Source organism: Acromyrmex echinatior, chromosome 2 (assembly GCF_024713525.1).
Source record: "Acromyrmex echinatior isolate Ae372 chromosome 2, ASM2471352v2, whole genome shotgun sequence".
In the NCBI taxonomy this organism is placed as follows: domain Eukaryota; kingdom Metazoa; phylum Arthropoda; class Insecta; order Hymenoptera; family Formicidae; genus Acromyrmex; species Acromyrmex echinatior.
This window is the reverse complement of record NC_141853.1, coordinates 13,081,974-13,100,299: the sequence shown is the minus strand read 5'-3', so window position 1 is coordinate 13,100,299 and position 18,326 is coordinate 13,081,974. Positions and strand designations below refer to the sequence as shown.

The 18,326-nt window shown below is 30.2% G+C and overlaps 2 protein-coding genes across 5 annotated transcripts; both read left to right on the top strand.

Moving 5' to 3' along the window:
* The first annotated feature begins 68 nt into the window (after positions 1–68).
* LOC105151892 (hypothetical protein) lies at positions 69–6,994 on the top strand. Its single transcript, XM_011065866.2, has 13 exons — positions 69–594; positions 714–877; positions 1,046–1,161; positions 1,691–1,844; positions 1,932–2,161; positions 3,313–3,506; positions 4,323–4,476; positions 4,548–4,601; positions 4,750–4,948; positions 5,128–5,513; positions 5,678–5,970; positions 6,039–6,146; positions 6,220–6,994. Exons 2-13 carry the CDS (start codon positions 793–795, stop codon positions 6,260–6,262), a joined length of 2,016 nt encoding a protein of 671 aa, XP_011064168.1. The 5' UTR covers positions 69–594; positions 714–792; the 3' UTR covers positions 6,263–6,994.
* A 5,451-nt stretch (positions 6,995–12,445) lies between these two features.
* Positions 12,446–18,231, top strand: ImpL2 (Ecdysone-inducible gene L2). Of its 4 annotated transcripts, none has more exons than XM_011065870.2 (7): positions 12,446–12,594; positions 14,146–14,319; positions 16,452–16,519; positions 16,612–16,696; positions 16,887–17,076; positions 17,160–17,473; positions 17,670–18,231. In XM_011065870.2, exons 2-7 carry the CDS (start codon positions 14,146–14,148, stop codon positions 17,685–17,687), a joined length of 849 nt encoding a protein of 282 aa, XP_011064172.1. In that variant the 5' UTR covers positions 12,446–12,594; the 3' UTR covers positions 17,688–18,231. The 4 variants fall into 4 exon arrangements, with proteins under 4 accessions (XP_011064172.1, XP_011064173.1, XP_011064174.1 ...); XM_011065871.2 differs by having other exon boundaries at positions 14,133–14,319; XM_011065872.2 differs by lacking the exon at positions 12,446–12,594 and adding an exon at positions 13,342–13,480.
* Positions 18,232–18,326: the final 95 nt, after the last annotated feature.

Genomic DNA, 18,326 nt, shown 5'->3' with positions numbered 1-18,326 from the left:
TATGTTACTAACATCTAGTGGCTGTAGTCCTATTGGACTAAATGTCAAAAACACTAGTTTTAGCATATGCTGTGTTACTTCAATGAACAAAGATAAAATGATATATTGTATTGTATCATGCGTATCATGCGTATCATGCGTAAAACGGAATACACCTCTAGATAAAAGTTAGCACAAAAATCCTCCATATTTGAGATCTAATAAAATCATACAAAAAAATTATTATTAATACTAAACGTTTATTGGTGCTTAGTATTAATATTAATTTTTTTTTATTAAGTTGGAAAAAATAAAAAATTACAGATTTCTTTATCCATTTTTATTCAGCATCACGATCAACGCTGAAGATAAAATGGGATAAAGAAATCTGTAATTTTTTTTTCTCAGTTTTGAACATAAAATACATCAGTGACAAATATTGTACATTAGCATGTACATTTTAATCATGGAAAAGAAATTTTTATTCTGTGAAACTACTCTACGTAAAAATTCAACAGGAACAAAAATGTCAAAAACGCTAGTTTCATTGATAATACAGGGCGGATTTAGCAATTTTCTCCATGAAAATATTCAATATCGTTTTATTCACTAACGGTACATATTTATTTAAAATTATACTTATATAGATCCAAAATTTTAATTCTTTAATGTCCGTTTCCACCAATGTAGATTAACTTTAATCTCGGTTTAACTTACTCTTTGTCTTTTTCTAGTTTTAAAAATTAGAAAAAGACGAAAGGTAAGTTGAATCGAGACGAAAGTTAATCTACATTGGTGGAAATAGGCATAATAATGCAAAGGTTGACGACACTGGCTTTCATAAGTTTTTCTATCTACATACCATGGTCCTATAAACATGATAAAAGTCAGGAAAAAGGTGAGGAATGAAAACATAGTCTGCGTCTTATTTCGTTTACTACAGATAAATGTATATCTAATATACATAAAGAAGATTTATTTTAAATAAGGATCGGATCAATATTCGTAAGTACATAGCTGGAACACTGCTCGCTAACCATAATACGATTTTGATTTTTGCTTGCAGCATTTCAAAAAGCAGGGAATATTTTTATGTATCAAGAAAGGATAATGTACAGTATTTCTCTTCTTTTACTTGTTCTGAGTATACAGACAGATGGATTTTCGGAAGATGTGTGTAATGTGAGTTAACGATTTACAATTGCGTAAACGTAGACATAAGGTTATGGGATTAGCAATAAATGTATAATGTATTAATGTATAATCGAGTAAAGATTCAACTTTTATCTTCAAATTGAACATTGCTCACTTTCTTTGTATTCCATACTCTTAATATAATCATATATTCATAATATAATAAACTCTTCAAATAATATATCATGAAATAAACTCAATAAAAGATGAAAAGGATACTTCACAATTTTTTTTATACGTTGAGATAAAAAGGACAATAACGATGTAGATACGTAACAGTACTCTGATTGGTTCACTCTTACGTTTTACGCAGTCATAGTCGTGAAAGATAAATTTGAACTATCTTTTACGACACGCTTTACAACTAGGAATTAGGTTAAAACTTTACTTGACAACATTTCACAACCATTTACAACTACGTTTATGCAATTCTAGATTGGGCTTTACACAATACATTTTGAAAATAATATATTGTATATTAATAATGCATACCTTGTTATCTTATTTTGTTTTTCAGTACAAGTTTAAAGAAAAACAGCCTAAGGATAAAAATGATCATGACATAATTGAATACAATTCTATGTATCTTAATTATTGTACTGCTGAAGAAGTTCCTTATTATGAGAGTTACGATGTATTTTGGGATACCATGGAAGAAAGAGATACACATAGTATGTCATTTTGAAATGTAATAATTTTTCTCTAAAATGATTGGATCTAATTATATCCATTAATTATATTTTTATCTTTTATCTAAGATTCTTTAAAGGTTCAGTTTGCACCTCCTAAAAAAGAATGCAAGTTTGAAATAGCTTTATTAGTTGATCCTTTCATCAAGAATCAAGAAGAATGTATGAATTATGACTTTGATAAAGTGGTTGACATTAAATCGAATATACATACTGGGGACAGAAGTGTATGTTTTTTTAAGAACACTAATCAATCAGCATTTGTAAGCAATGCTAAATCAACAGTCCAGTTATATAAGGTAACAAACAATACTAATTTGATATGGTGAATGGTTACGTATACATTCTGATTCTGCATATTGTGCACCAAAACCTTTTTCAGTTTTGAAACATATTCATGAACAGAACTAGAATAGTAGTATTATTTATTAAATTAATTAAATTATACAAGCAGCAGAGAGTTTAATCATTTTTTTTATGTTAATAAGAGCATCTTTTCATAAGAATATTTATAATCGAATGTAAAAGAAAATCTTAAATTTGTGAATAATTTATTGTTTGTGAAAAATATTATTTCAGCTTGGGTATCAAACTTGGATCTCTTGCATTCTGTGAGAGCATTCTTATCATTAGATCACTGAGAATTCAACAATATTTGTCACAATAACCAATAACTAGAAAATGTATGTTTTGTTTCAAAGTGATATGTGTTAAACAATGTAATAGTTATACAAAATGTTGCAAAATTATATATTGTGTCCTAGTTGTATCATGAAATTTTCAATCACAATTCACAAATTGAGACATTGAAGTCTACAGCATATTTTTTTTTGTACTGGACTATATACAAATTTGAAAAAAATTCTTGTATACTTGTGAAACAATAATGTTATTGAAAATGGCCTAATATAATCGAAACGTTTAACAAAGATATTTATTATGTTTTATTATTAAATTAAAGTTTTGAACAACTAATGTTTTCCACATTGACACCCAGTGCTGGCTTATGTATGCTTCTTATTAATTATTATTATGTATTTATGAGTAATTATAATAGAGTTAAATTTTAACTTTATCACAGGTCTTCTTGAAACATCGTTCGCTTATTAACTATAAGTTATTGGCAAATGTTATAACCTCTGTAGTCAAACTGGTATAAGGTATGACGTTCCAGAAAGTTGGAAGTTTCCAGATTCAGCTAGGATATCCTAGATGAAGCAATATTTTTCGCTATAAATTATTTATAGATTTTAAGATTCTTATCAGTATCTGATTAGAGCAACTCAAATATATACGCTGTACCTAACAAAAATTTAATTTATCAAGTATTATTTACTATGTTTAAGGTAAATGAACTATCAGCAAAAAGTTGGTATCGTCTACTACTATGAAAAAAATATTTAAAAAATGTTAAAAACATTTATTTTACATTATTAAATTTATTTTCCAGGATAATATCTGGCTATGGTTTAGATATATCTTTACAGGATGCTATGCATTGCGGTATCGCATAAATAATCAGAAATATATAATAGGGCAGTCTATATTTTTGAACACTACTTATCAACGAACGGAAGTTCAAGAACCACAAGTCATTTGTAAATATAAAGATGTAGATACGAGGCAATCTGATTCTGAGAAAAAGTATGTCTAATAATAAGATTTTTCTATTATACACTTCTTTATTAACTATATTTTATCAAAATATTTTAGCTCTCTAATAGCATTTTTCATAAAAAAAAAAACATTTAGAAAAAATTAAGGTAAAAATGAAGATGAAGGAATCCTCTCCCAATGATCTTGACATATGTTATCAAAGTAACCTTGAATAGTAACCTTGAATGACTTTGAAGAAGTTTTAACTATCAGTCGTTAACAAAATTAAAATTTTGGCAAATATATATTTTATAAAATATACAATGATGGTCATGAAAATAGAGTAACCTATACAAAAATTAATAAAACAGCTCTTTACCCGTCTGTCTTCATTTCACTTTGTAGTAACATTACCGATAAGTGAAAGCAGACCGATAAAATAACTATATTATTAATTTTTATGTAGCTCTATTTTCATGACCATCACTATACGTGGATTGTCTTGTTTCGCATTGTAAAGTGGACTGATTTCACACGAAGCGAGTCCATGCACCTTTCTTACGACCCAATGAACGATTTAAAAGGGAGGAAGATGAACTTGACTTCACCTGGAAAATAGAATGTCTCTAGATAAGGTAGAGGGAAGGTGGAATGAATGCTTCGCGTGAAAAGTCATTACAAAAATTGTAAAAATTAATCCCATTTATAAAAACTTTGTTAATAGCTTTTTAACGAGCAACGATCGGTTAAAACTCAAGGTCACTCAGGGTTTTTACAACATAATACGCCAAGGTCATTGGAGCAATATTTCCTTATCTTCATTTTTAACAAAATTAACTAATTACTGCATATCTATATTTACAGACAAGTTGTAAAAAATTTCACATTAGATATTTTTCTACCAGCAAATACGGGAGACATCCTTCGTCTAGGATTGATATCACCGCGAAATAAAGACTTACAACAAAAATGTATTTGGCAAGGAGAACCGATATTATACTCGTGGACAATAAGACTGGTAATATTTAATTATCAAAATACAGTTTCTTTTTTTTAAGCAGCTGACATTCTTTAAATTTTTATTTTTAGAAGATAGTAGTTCCGTATGACGAACTAAAGGATCAACATTGTAATGTAAAATTGGTAAATATTTTTCTTAATCAGAATTGTACATTATTTTCAAGACATCAAAATATTAATCTCTTATCTATATTTTGTGTGTGTGTGTGTGTGTGTGTATGTATGTGTTCAGATATGTATGTAAATTACATTAAAAAGAATTTTCAAATAGGAAAAGCCAACGGCAAATGGAAAATATATAAAAAGAGTTCGTTGTAACTTTCAAATAGAAACACAAACTGAAGGTCATTGTTTTCGATATCTCCTGAGTGATAATCGATGTCAGTCAGATACTATATGGAAGCCAGAATGTTTCAGATATTATAGAGAAGATGGAATATTACATGAAGTGCCATGTTTATGGATACAGCGTAAGTATGGACATGTAAATTACAAAATAGAATTAATAGATAACAAAATTAGCAGCTTTCTAATTGATGTATTTTAGCGATTGACATATTAGGAAGTAGTTTAAACTTTACATGTAAATATTTTACAAATGGATTTTTCGTTTAGATATACAGAATAGTTTTACAAATGATATTTTTAGGTTGCACAAAATTTTATGAGCTACAGGATGTGATCGTATCGAGACAAATGAAATCAGATGTGATGCCGAGTGCAAGTTGGTACCTATTGTTGCCAATTATTGCTATTGTGTTAATTGTATCGGCAGTAATTGGAATATTATGTTTCTGGCATTACTCGTGTATTCGAAGGGAAGAAATCAATTTGTATATAAATCCACAGCACGATGATTCTGATTGTCCCAAATCCATCGATTTCGATATTATTGACAATGTCATTGAGAAAACAATCGATCATGGTAATTCTTCGTGCGATGATATTGTTCTTCTTTACACCAATCATTCGACATCTTTTATGACGTTGATGAAAGATTTTCGTGAAACACTCACCAAAATATGCTCTTGTTCTGTAAGTTTTGCAGTAATAATAGTAGATAATATATTCTACATAACACACCATGTAACATCATTTATCACAATTTATAAAATTATTAAAGTTTTCGCATTTGTATGATACAAAGTGATATGATTTGAATATTAAATATGTTTTCTTTACGATTATTATTCTTAAAGGTGCACGACTGGCATAATGGAACTGTATGGAACGAAGTGGCTAGGGTTGGTACTGTTTCATGGTTTATTAAATTATTTGACAATGGCTGCCGCGTCATTTGGGTAGATACACCATTTACGAGAAGTGTCATTATATCAAACGCGAGAGATAATGAATTAAGCTCAGATAAGCTCAGGAAATACTATGAAATACACGATTTCCGCGATATATCATTTCGAGCTGTGCTTGAAGTAGCAAAAAGCAAAGTAAATGACGAAGTCGCGCGTCAGTATCGCAGACATTTTGTCGTAAGGTAAATTCCATAATTATTTTTGTGTCGATTTCCAAATTGCATATGTTCAACTATTCGTGGCGTTGCAGATTTGAAGGATTAGAAAGCACAACAAACGTGAATGATCCATTCTTGGATCTCTCTCCTCATGCGCGATATTACATGCCACAGCATCTCGTGCAATTATGTTCGGATTTGTAAGTATATCACATTAAAACTCACAATCAGTGTTCTGTAAGATAGTTGGCTATCTGATAATTTTATTTTCAGGTCGATGGTGAAATCGGAAATTTCTAAAGATAAGATAAAATAAAAATATTTTTCTAAAATAAAGATGCAAGAAGATTTTCATCGTATTTTCGATATACCAACTTTACAAGTTTCAGACGCGGCATCTGAAATAAGAGTGAAATGAACAATATGAAATAACCATAAATTATTTTAAGCTTCCAGCTTTAACCCAAATCCACGACACATAACGAGATCTTATTCGTGTTTTTTTTTTAATGTAAAATGTAATACACATGCACAAAGGAACTCATTAATCATATGAAAAATTAGATCTCGGTGAAATGAGTTTTCACATATGATTTGTAATATAGTAAAAAAAATGTATAGTTTTCAGAATCATTTTAGAGTCAAAATCTCAATAAATTTTGAGTCATGATGTATCAAAAATGTAATACTTGTGCTTATAAAGCACCTTGGCTACATAATAACTCAAAAATTATTATTGAGCCTATCTATAATATCTTTTGTTCATCATTCATGTTATTAGTTATTTTATGTATGAAAAGTAATTCATTTCACTAGGATCTTTAATTTTTTATTAATGCGGAATCTTTTGTTATAATATCAAAGATACTACCTCAAATTGTATGTATATAAAGATTGTATAAGACGATATATAATTTTGATAAATATGGTATGATTACATTCATACGGTTCTTAATCGGATTTAATAACATTCATAGTTATGAAACTAGCTAATCATAGTTATTTCTGTAAAGAATAGAATGTATATATATATATATATATATATATATATATATATATTATATATATATATATATAGTTATATATATATATACTAATGTATAGTTTCCTATAGTTTCATTGCTATTCATCGAATATTATTAAATCAGATTAAGTGTGCCGTGTAAGTGTAGTGTACATTCTCAGGATTAATTATTTATAAATTGATTGTTAAATGCGATTTTGTATAATCACTGTGCGATTAGTTCAAGTTTCAACTAAATTTTATACATTTATTATGTTGATATAAAAAAGTATATACATATAATATATATATATATATATATATATATATACATATTTTTAATAAAAAAGACTAAAAAATATAAAAACCTATTCATCAATTAATCTTTATTACGATTCTTATTTCGTATTATCCATAACTCTTATAAAACATTATTAATTAGCACTCTAATTATTCTGTATTTAAAAGTATATTAAAAAATCAACAATTTACGAGATACTTTATACTTTATTCTGGCACATTTTGATATTAAATCGTAAACTATTAATTTTTTGATGATCGCACCATGATATTTTCATAAACAGAATAATGAGATGAATCAATTGATGTAAACAAAACACAATTGTTTATTTAAAAAATTATCCATTTTGTCTACATATTTTTTAGAGCAACTATGTATCTTTTTTATCAATCGAGTCATTTCATTATTTTGTTCATAAAATATTAAGGTATATTTATAAAAAAAATTAATAGTTTATGAAATACGTATTTAATATTTCTTCATTATCTTTATGTCATTATGTGTCGGAATAAAATATAAAATATTTTGTAAACTACTGATTTTTTGATATGTCTGTTTTTTTAATACTTTTATATGTAGATTAATTAAAGGAATCATATTATGTAAAAGAAATTATATAATTTCATTAAAATAATAAGTCACCATAAAATCTCGATGTGTCTACCTAGAGAGGATTTGTTATCATCAAAAGATATCTCTCTCGAAACAAAATAAGTTTCACTTGAAACATTTTTTTGAACGAAAATAGTTTCAGAGATAATTACGTTTGAAGCTTCAACTGAGACATCCTGTATATATATATATATATATATACATATTCTGTAATATGAAATTATAATGACATTATTATAATGTACGTCTTATATTAATTTGGCTTATATTAATTTGTTCACTGAAATATTTCAAAATCTATAAGTTTTAGAAGGAAAGTTTTTAGACAAAAATTGTATGCTCTGGAGGGAATAATGATAAAATTAATTTTTGAAAAAAATTGAAAAATTGTTCAAGATTATCATCATTTTTAAAATAAAATTATATGATTTTTTTAAAAATATGATTCCTTCAATTACACGACACATAAAAGTATTAAAGTAGAATTATAAAAAAAATCGTACGAAATATTTTATTAAACTAAAGAAAAAAGGGGGCTATGAGCCAAAAATTATTATATAAAATAAACCGTCGAAATATAAAAGTTGAACAAAAATAAAAGAAACAAATATATTGTTGAGTGAAAATTTAATATGCTAATAGTAAACAAACGTTTCGATCATTTTCAATGTTAAAAACAAATATATTTATTATAGTTGATAAAAACAAAACATAATAAATTTTCTATTTCGCTCTCTAAGACAGACGCTGGTGACGTGAAAAACGAATATCACAATTATAATATATATAATATATATCGAAAAAAGAACATACGCATGATAATAGCTACTTGCAATCAATAATTGAAATGTCAATAGTAAAAAAATAAGTTTAAATGTCCTTAGATTTGAAGTAAAATACGCATGAAATGGATCCGGTTCTGTAGAAAATATAATACAATAGAATTGTGTCAGCGCAAAAAATCAACAAGGAAAAATTGTTAAAAAGCGTAAAGACAATCTAATATTGAGATAATACAAAGCAAAATTAATAAAAGTTAAAATTGCCAAAAGTATATCTATATATTAAATGAAAATATAATTTAGTAACCACTAAAATTAATATGAATAAATATCTTAAATGTAACAAACCCAAAGTTTTTTAAGTCAGAAAATAAAAAGTATTTCAGGTACAGACAGTCAATTGAAAATAGAGATAATGCGGAAAGAAATAAATGATGTAATATAATGTCTTATGAGACATAATGAAAAATGAACATTAACACAAATTGAACATTAAAGGAAGGAAGGAAAAAATTGTTGGAAAGTTGGATAGTGGGAGGTGGAAAATAAGAGGGGATAGAAACGTGGAAGAAGTCATAGAAAGAATGATGAAAGGAAAAAGAGGAATTAATAAGAAGAGAAAGAGGAATAAGAAGAGAAAGATTGGATAATTTGTAGATAAGATACAGTGTTGTTTTGTTTATTTAAACCCTGTTTTTGATCTTTTAATGTGAACCATTTCAGAAATCAATCTTTTATTGTAGGAAGATTCACTATCTAAAATCTTCACTTTATTCAATCTGAAATTAATACGGTGATCGGATATGACAGATGGAGAACCCGTTTTTTTGTTGATATTTGAAATATGTTCACGTATTCTCGTATTTAATTTTCTTTTTGTTTGGCCAATATAGCTAGCCTTGCAATCATCATATGAGATCTTATAGACCACATTTTGATTCGAAAGCAATCCTAGCTTGTCCTTTTCTTTCTTTATAAAACTTTTTAAAGTGTTGATAGTGGAAAATGCTAATTTACAGTGAACATATTGAATAGGTGAAAAATTTTCGAAGATAGATTTAATATAAGGAATTGTGAAGAATTTTTCTTTGATTTGTGGGATATGTATAGTGTGTTTATTATATATGTGAAATTTTAATCGTTTTTCTATAGTGGAAAAAAGGAAAGAGGAAAGTTAAGAAAAATATGAACTTCTTCTTACTTCTGTTAAATTCTTATGTCAAGGATATGATAATAAAAATGTTTTATCTGCTGATAAATTGATAAAACTGATAATTATATCTTTTTTGTGACAAAAAGAATGATTGGAATGAAAATTAAGGAATCTTCCAAAAAATGTTACTTTGTCGTATCGAAAATAATTCTCTGACTATATATCAATAATTAAAGTCATGTTAAGAAAATTCAATCTATCATCGATGCCAACCTCCACAGTGAATCGTGTATGTAAAGAATTAAAAATATTAAATGTGTCCTCAGTATTATCAGATGGAAGTGCGAGAATGATGTCATCGACATATCTGTAGTAAAATAATGGATGTATTTGTAGTTTCATGATGGCAATTTCTTTCAAATCCTGCATTACGATATTAAAATATTTTATTTACTAATTTTATTTTTTATTCTAAAATATTTTGACATAAAATGTAAAATATCAATAATCTATGTTTTTTATAATTTTATTTTAATACTTTTATGCACAAAATAATGAAATAAATAAATTGGTGAATCAAAGAAAATATTGTTGCATTGTTAAAAAGGTACGTAGTTGCGTATTGCAAAATTGCATAAATTTCTGAAAAATTATTATGTATTTTTTTCTATACATTAATTAATGGTTTGTCTCATTATTCTATGCAGAAAAATATTAAGGTTATAAAAAAATTATAAAATATTTTATATTTCATGTCAAAATATATGTGCCAATATAAAATATCTTGTAAGCTATTGATAATTCTACTTTCATACTTTTATATAAAGAATTATTAGAAAAATATTATATAAAAAAATCATGTAATTCCATTGAAAGAATAGCGATGAACTTTATATGACCGAAAACTAATGAAAACTAATTTTACTATTTATTCACCTCCCTCGATTCAGATCATTCAACTATTATGAACAAAGTTTCTTTCTAAAATTTGCGGGTTTTGAAATGTTTGAATGGTTAAATTAAAATTAATCATATTACTTATATTGTACAATAAATATAAATATATTATACAATATAAAATTATTTTTACATGTATTGTATATACACATCTCCACAAAAAAGAATAAATTTGTAATGGAATAAAATATAAATAATTGAGAAAAATATATCAACGGTCACATGATGTATGCACAAATTATTTAATAGATTTTAACAAACGCACGTTTACTGTTTCTATGACATCATCGGATCACACTCGAGATAGAAAAATGTTTTATTTTAAATTGCACGTAATAAAAAGCCAAAATTTCTGTGTGCAATCTGTCACACAAAGAGCATATCGTCTGCATTGCTCTGAAAGAAAACTAATTACCGCGCGCGCGCGCGCGAGAGAGAGAGAGAGAGAGAGAGGAGAGAGAGAGAGAGAGAGAGAGAGAGAGAGAGAGAGAGAGAGAGAGAGAGAGAGAGAGAGAGAGAGTAACACACACCCGCGAGAACGGAGGCGCTTTGGAAATATATATGTTATGTAGTTTATTGAGCGGTCAATTAAACATTAAGTAATGCGGCAACGGTTAAACAATCTCCATTATTGTCGAGGATAATTTTATAACTGGTGTCTTTCGAGCCACCTCTACGGGTAGCACGGCCCGTAAGATTTGAGGTAACGACCTCGATATTGCTGACGAAATCCAAATTTGACGTCACAGCTGTTTTAGCGCGAACACAATGCTTTCCACCGAGGCTTCGTCTTCGCGATTGACCGCATATTTCGGATCGCATTCGGATCGGATTCGCGAACGTTAAGATAAATTCAACAATAACGGCGAAATATTACCGCGACTTAATAAAACAGTCACGCTCGCGCGCGCGTGCGATCGATTTGTGATAATAAAAGACACGCGATCAAGAATACGACGTGGCGCGCGAGTTTGCATTAATAACATTCTATAGTCATATCTTCTTCTCAGACGTATATACATTTTCGCGTGAATTAATTTGGTAAGATAAGTTCCTTAATTCTTTCTTTGGTGATAATATCGAGATCGAGACGATTCATCCCCGCAGAAATATCCTAATTAATTAATTAATTAAAGCCTGATCCACGCAAATTATCGAGATATATATATATATATATATATATATGCCGAGACTATCTTCGTCGCTGTTGGGAAAAAGAAGGAAAAGAGGAAATATTGAAAAAATATTTCTACACACGGCGGCGGCGGCGGCGGCGGCGGCGGCGGCGGCGGCGGCGGCGGCGGCGGCGGCGGCGGCGGTGGTGGCGGCGGCGGCGGCGGCAGCGGCGGCGACGGCGACGCGGCGGTGACGGATGGACCTGACGGATAATTGGAGTCATCTTCCTCTCGATATGATCGCTCTTTCAATAAAAGTAATTATTGTGTCGTCCTTTTGACATAAAAATCGAGGAAGCCTAGATGAGGGCGGAGAAAACAAATTGGGGAGAAACCTATTACGCGCGTACAAACGACCCATGGCAGATAATGAATTCAATTGTTTGCTGGTGGTATTATCGCCCTACTCCCGGTAATAACGACCAATCGGGGAAAGGGAAGGGCGCCCGCTGTTACATTCGAAATATATAAATGGACCAATAACTGTTATACTGCTATTCAGTCGGGTTCCTCGATTCACCAGTAGTTGACAAACTGCTTCTCTTCCTTTTTCCTCCCCCTTTTTTTCTTTTCGCCATCTCCGACTCACTTGGCACTCACCACCGAGCATAGCGCACCATCGTCCGAAAAATCGCAGCGTTCGCATTATTCCACGCATATTGAAGGTAAGTCATGCATGTTGTCCCAGCTTCAATCGCGCGAAGCTATCTAAGCCGATAAGCCGAAAATTATTTAAATTTCACGCACCGAATTAAATCGTTTACTTAATTGATTGTTGTAGATGTATCTCTCGGTAGATGTATACTGTATAATTTATCGGCGATACTTGATGGCTCGCGAATTCTCTCCGTTGTTAATGAATTTAAACGTGATTAAATAACGTTTTACCTTCTTCGGGCTTCGCGTTTTTATAACTTTCCGCAAGCTCGATTGTCAAAAATTCTTCAAACAAAGAAACAATCGAATTTGCTTCGAAATCGATTTACGTAACGTAAGCACGTATAAGCATCTTCATAAGCGCGACAAAAGATTTCTTTTCTCTTGCAAATCTCCCTCGCGAGGAGATCACCACCATCGGATAAAAGCTTTACGGCGTCGAAAGCTTTTTGGCGAGATAAAGAAATAAAGAAGGAAACTTAGAGTAAAGACATCCGCATCAATGGAGTGTACCTTTCGCACACGTGTCGTTTCGGTCCGTTTCCCTCTCCATTGCAAGGTGGCTGAGGCAAACCAATCCGGGTTAAAACGGCTGATGCAATCACGACGGAAGAGCACATCTATCGCTCTTATTCACGTATCTTTTTTTCAGCGGTCGGCCGAGACACGAGATATTAAGACGGTTGCTCGAATCGGTGTAAATTAATCGCTACTTATTCGCGCGTGCATACAGGGTGTTTCCTCGCTAAGCGCACCTCTGAGTCAGCGCTTCCCTCTCTCGCAGGAAGGTATATCTACATAGTTTCTAATCGTGAGCGATCGAGGAGTCTTGTCAACTAAGGCACGCATGGGACGAGCGGACGATAAGATTCCGTCTTTCTCCGTTATTTTCAGGTAGAATTTTTGTACTTGGGCATAATTATGATATATATATTCGTTGCAATGCATGAAGCAAAAATTGCAATTTGAATCAAAAAACAAAGAAGTCTTATATTTTATTATTATTATTATTATTACACACACACACTCGCGCGCGCGCACACGCACGCACGCACAAAAAATTTTACTTCATCTTTTGGAGAGTTGAGCTGCATTCCAACGAATACTGATTCGTTCTGTGAAGGAGAATTATTAGATATTCTTTTAGATATTCTTTTACAATGCTGTTAAAGAAAAAGTTTATTCATAGATTGATACGACTCGGGAGGATCTGCTTAGCGAGAGACACCATATATATATATATATTGTATATGATATCTAAAATATAAGGAATATGTTGTATTGAGCATACATGATACAAATATTACTTCAGCGCGAAATCTTTCGAATCTTTATTTCATTATCCAGTCCTTCAGACTTGAAATTCTGCAGTAAGTTCGATGTTACTGTGGAGGTAGATAATTAATTCGATACATATCGTCCAGGCTTTGCGAAACGCGACAAGTCCTTGTCGCTCGATTTATAGACAATCTCCGAACATTTTGTATATATACTTCCTAATAATTATTAACGATTAACGATACGTATTACGGCAAATTTCCGTAAGTAATTCTTTTCAGATGCAGCTGTGCCTCGTTTATCTTTTGACGCTCGTCGTCGCAACCGACGTAGCCTTCGGAAATCCTTTGACATTCTTTCTAATGACAAATGCATCATATACGCGGACAAACGTCGATCATCCCAGCACACCGAATAGACTGAAAAGTGAGATTAAACCAGTTGGCATGAAAAAGGTATATATTTCGTTACTTCGTAACAGAAACACATTTTTTTGAACTTGTAGGTCCTACTCAAGTTTTCTCTTACTATGTTAGTTTTAACATTTTCAACTATATAACAAATTGCAACACTTGAACTTAATACAATTATATAAATACAATTAACTTGTACAAGTAGTGAACAAAAGTATGAAAAATAAGAGATTGCGAAATATAAAATTATTTAACCAATAGAAGTCAAAACGTGATTAAAACTTAAAACAATGTGATTAAAAAAGCATATACCACGAGCGTAAGCTGTTAGCAGCGAAATATTTATATTTTAATAGATTACAATAGAATAAAAACAATACAAGAAAATAGACGTTTCTGCCTTATATCAGGCCATCTTCATTATTACAAAATTAATATGTGTTATAACTTTCATAATGTTGAGAACACCTAATTTCGCATAAATTTTATTCACGTTGTCATAATAAGATAAAATATTTTACACGCTCGATTACAATTATATTTTCGAAGCGTTTGACGTTTAGGTTATTGTTATAAAAAATTTTTTTAGTCCACAACATCAGTGAACATCACTGAATATTGTCACAAATTTAATTGGGATCATATTCAGATATTAGATATAGAACCATTCTTTCAGAAGAATTCTCACTAACGTGAGAAATGATCTACAGAAACAAAACGGACATAAATAAACAAAACGAAAAAGTTACCAGAGGCATATTTGCCCTTAAAACATAAATTGTATATAAATCGTCTTTGATGATTAGAGTTAAATATTTTCTTTTTGACTCTTGAACAGTCCAATGTGTTTTCCAAGTCTTGGATTCCACAACTCAACTTATTGTTAACACAGATATCATAATTTATATATATATCACAATTAAATTTATTTTTCAATTGAACTATTAATATTATTTATAAATTTCATATTTAATAGAATCTGGAAATTATGTGTTTCAATAAGTTCGATTACTTTTATGACAAAAATACGACATTTGGCTTCTGGATTATTTGACATGATTTTATGTACTAAAAAAATTTTTTTATAACAATAATCTAAGCGTCAAACGCTTCCAAAATATAATTGTAATCGAGCGTGTAAAATGTTCTATCTCATGACAACGTGAATAAAATTTATGCGAAATTAGGTGTTCTCAACATTATGTAAATTATAACACATATTAATTTTGTAATACTGAAGATGGCCTGATATAAGGCCGAAACGTCTATTTTATTGTATTGTTTTTATTCTATTGTAATCTAAAATATAAATATTTCGCTGCTAACAGCTTGCACTCGTGATGTATGCCTTTTTAATCACATTGATAAAATTATTTAAAATCATAAAAGAATAATATAATTATCAATTAAAATAAAATTAAATAATATAATAGAAGAATTACGAGCACGAACAGGATCTTTTAATATTCAAATTAGTAACGATAAACCACACAATTTACAAACGTTTCAATACCGATCGGGTCATTATCAGTGTAAGTCGGAGATTTTAACTTAGATGAAAATTTTATGTTAACAAACTAAACTAATCGCTTTTGCGAAGGAAATGCAACATCTTTATAAAAAGTTGGACGATTTTTTGTGTGAAATTGGCATCTCGCTATTTGTATAAATGAAGTTGTAGAGGTTGATGTAGAATCCTTGTAATAAAATTCGTTCTATCGATTATTATTAATCTTGATATACAATTAATACGATATTTTTATAGAATCTTGATAAAAGTAAGTCCATTGAATAAAATTAGAGTTGCAGATAAATTATAATGAAGCAATATTACGACAAGTAGTCAAGTATCAAGACGTTGTGTGTGTGTGTGTATATATATATATATATATATATATATATATATATATATATATAATTATTTCAAATTATTTTAAAATTAGAAAAAATGGATCATGTTCTAGTTACGGGTTAATGTCAATTCATCATTTGAACCAACGAATATAAAGTTATAAATTTGTTATAAACTTTTCATGATCTCTCTTTCGTATTTCAACTAAAAGAGACACCGCGCGGATTTTGACTCCGTTCTTCATACACAACGAGTCGAATTCTCTCTTTCCGCTTTGTATCTACAATTTCTCCGTAATACTATATACATATCTTTGTTCTAGAGCGGCTTCACGACAACGTGGACCAGAATTTTGCAGAATCCGCCGGATTCTTTAGAAGTTGCCGTTGGGTAAATATCTACTGCTTCGATATAAAGTAACGATTTTAATGCACACATAGATGCGAAAGTAACGTGATCGCATTCCTTTCGTGTTCATTTAGGAGTCGCGTCGAACTGCAATGCGAGGTAGTTGGAAATCCGCCGCCCCAGGTTTATTGGATAACAGGAAACGAGCCGGAAAGGCAGGTCGGTCTCGCTAATTAATGCTGAGAAAGATATCCTCGGTGATTTATGATAAAGGAGTTATATAGCAACGTGCTCTTTATACATACCGACACACGCATGTGCGCGCGTGCGCCACGTATATGTATGAATATATACATATATATATATATATATATAATATATATATATATATATATCGTTCCTCTTGCAGATTCAGGAGTTGACCGCGCGGGCTCAAAAAACGAGCAGCCATATATCCACGGAATGGGAAGGACTTAGTCAAATCACTTCCACATATGTGATCGATTGCGTCAAAGTTGAAGATCAAGGTTTAAAGTATTGCGTGTCCGTATCTAAAAATATAGTGACTCAATCGGCGCCGACGGTATTACTCGTTAATAGTAAGCGATACAACAATATATTTCGTTGAACTGAATAGATGTTATCTATGGAATTTTCTGATTATATTTTTTACATCTACTAGGCACCAAGGCTACCGAATGCAATAGAGAGACTCAGCCAACTATCACCTTGCATGCTTCTTGGAGATTCGCTCTTAATGAAAACACGGCAATTCTTCCATGCAGAGTCGTGGGCCACCCGGCGCCTTATCTATTCTGGTTAGATAATTCGAGCAAAATCATAAGTCCCACCACACACGCGAGACACACTGTTCTACCTAGTGGCGATCTGCAGATAACGGATCTTGATTGGCCCGATATGGGTGAATATACTTGCAAAGTACAATCAGGATATACGGAGAAGAGCATCTCCACATTTCTATATCCTGTACTTTTCGTACGTATATAATTAACTTTTGTAAATTTATTTAATATAGTTTATACCTTTATGTGTATCTTATGTATCTAATGCCTTTAAAAGCATATCAATTAATTGAGAGAGTCCTTATAATCCAACAATCTCAAAATATATTCAATCTAGATAATTCCTTTTTAACTGCAAAATGCGTAATCTCTTATATTTTTTGTTTCAGACATCAAAAGGCAAATGATAAATTCCGTGTAAGAAGGCTTCAAAAGATTTCTGTATTTTTAATGCCCTTTGCCATAAATGATCAAAATCTATTACTTATTATTTGTTTAAAAATAGAATGTAATTTAATTTTTTAGAAATATCACGTATTAGAGAAAAGTACTTATTTTTTTTTATTTTTGTTATATTTACGATACCAGTGCTACTTGTTCTCGAAAGCTCGATATTCGAGCGACAGATTCACTTCTTACGTCGGATCACATAAAAAAAGTTTTCTCTTATACTCATATCGAAGAAAGTTTGAGTCGAGTATGGTTTTAATAAATGTGATCTACACCATCTACGCTTAAAAAAAAAATGTTTACGCCCATTATATTTATCATAAAAATCTTGAAACATATATTTTTAGCAGACTAACTTTCTTTGTTTTACTGATGTCCATAACGTATTTTAAACTATTTAATTTTATTACATATGCTATTTAATTGTATTTACATTTTATACAAGATTTATAATTTATAAATTTGTAATGAAATTTACAATAAGAATAATTAATAAACGAATGATATGTACGTTACTTACCACTCATGATTTTCCATTAGGCTAACTCCAAATAAAGTATTACGTTCAATCAATTTGTTAAAATAAAATATAAACT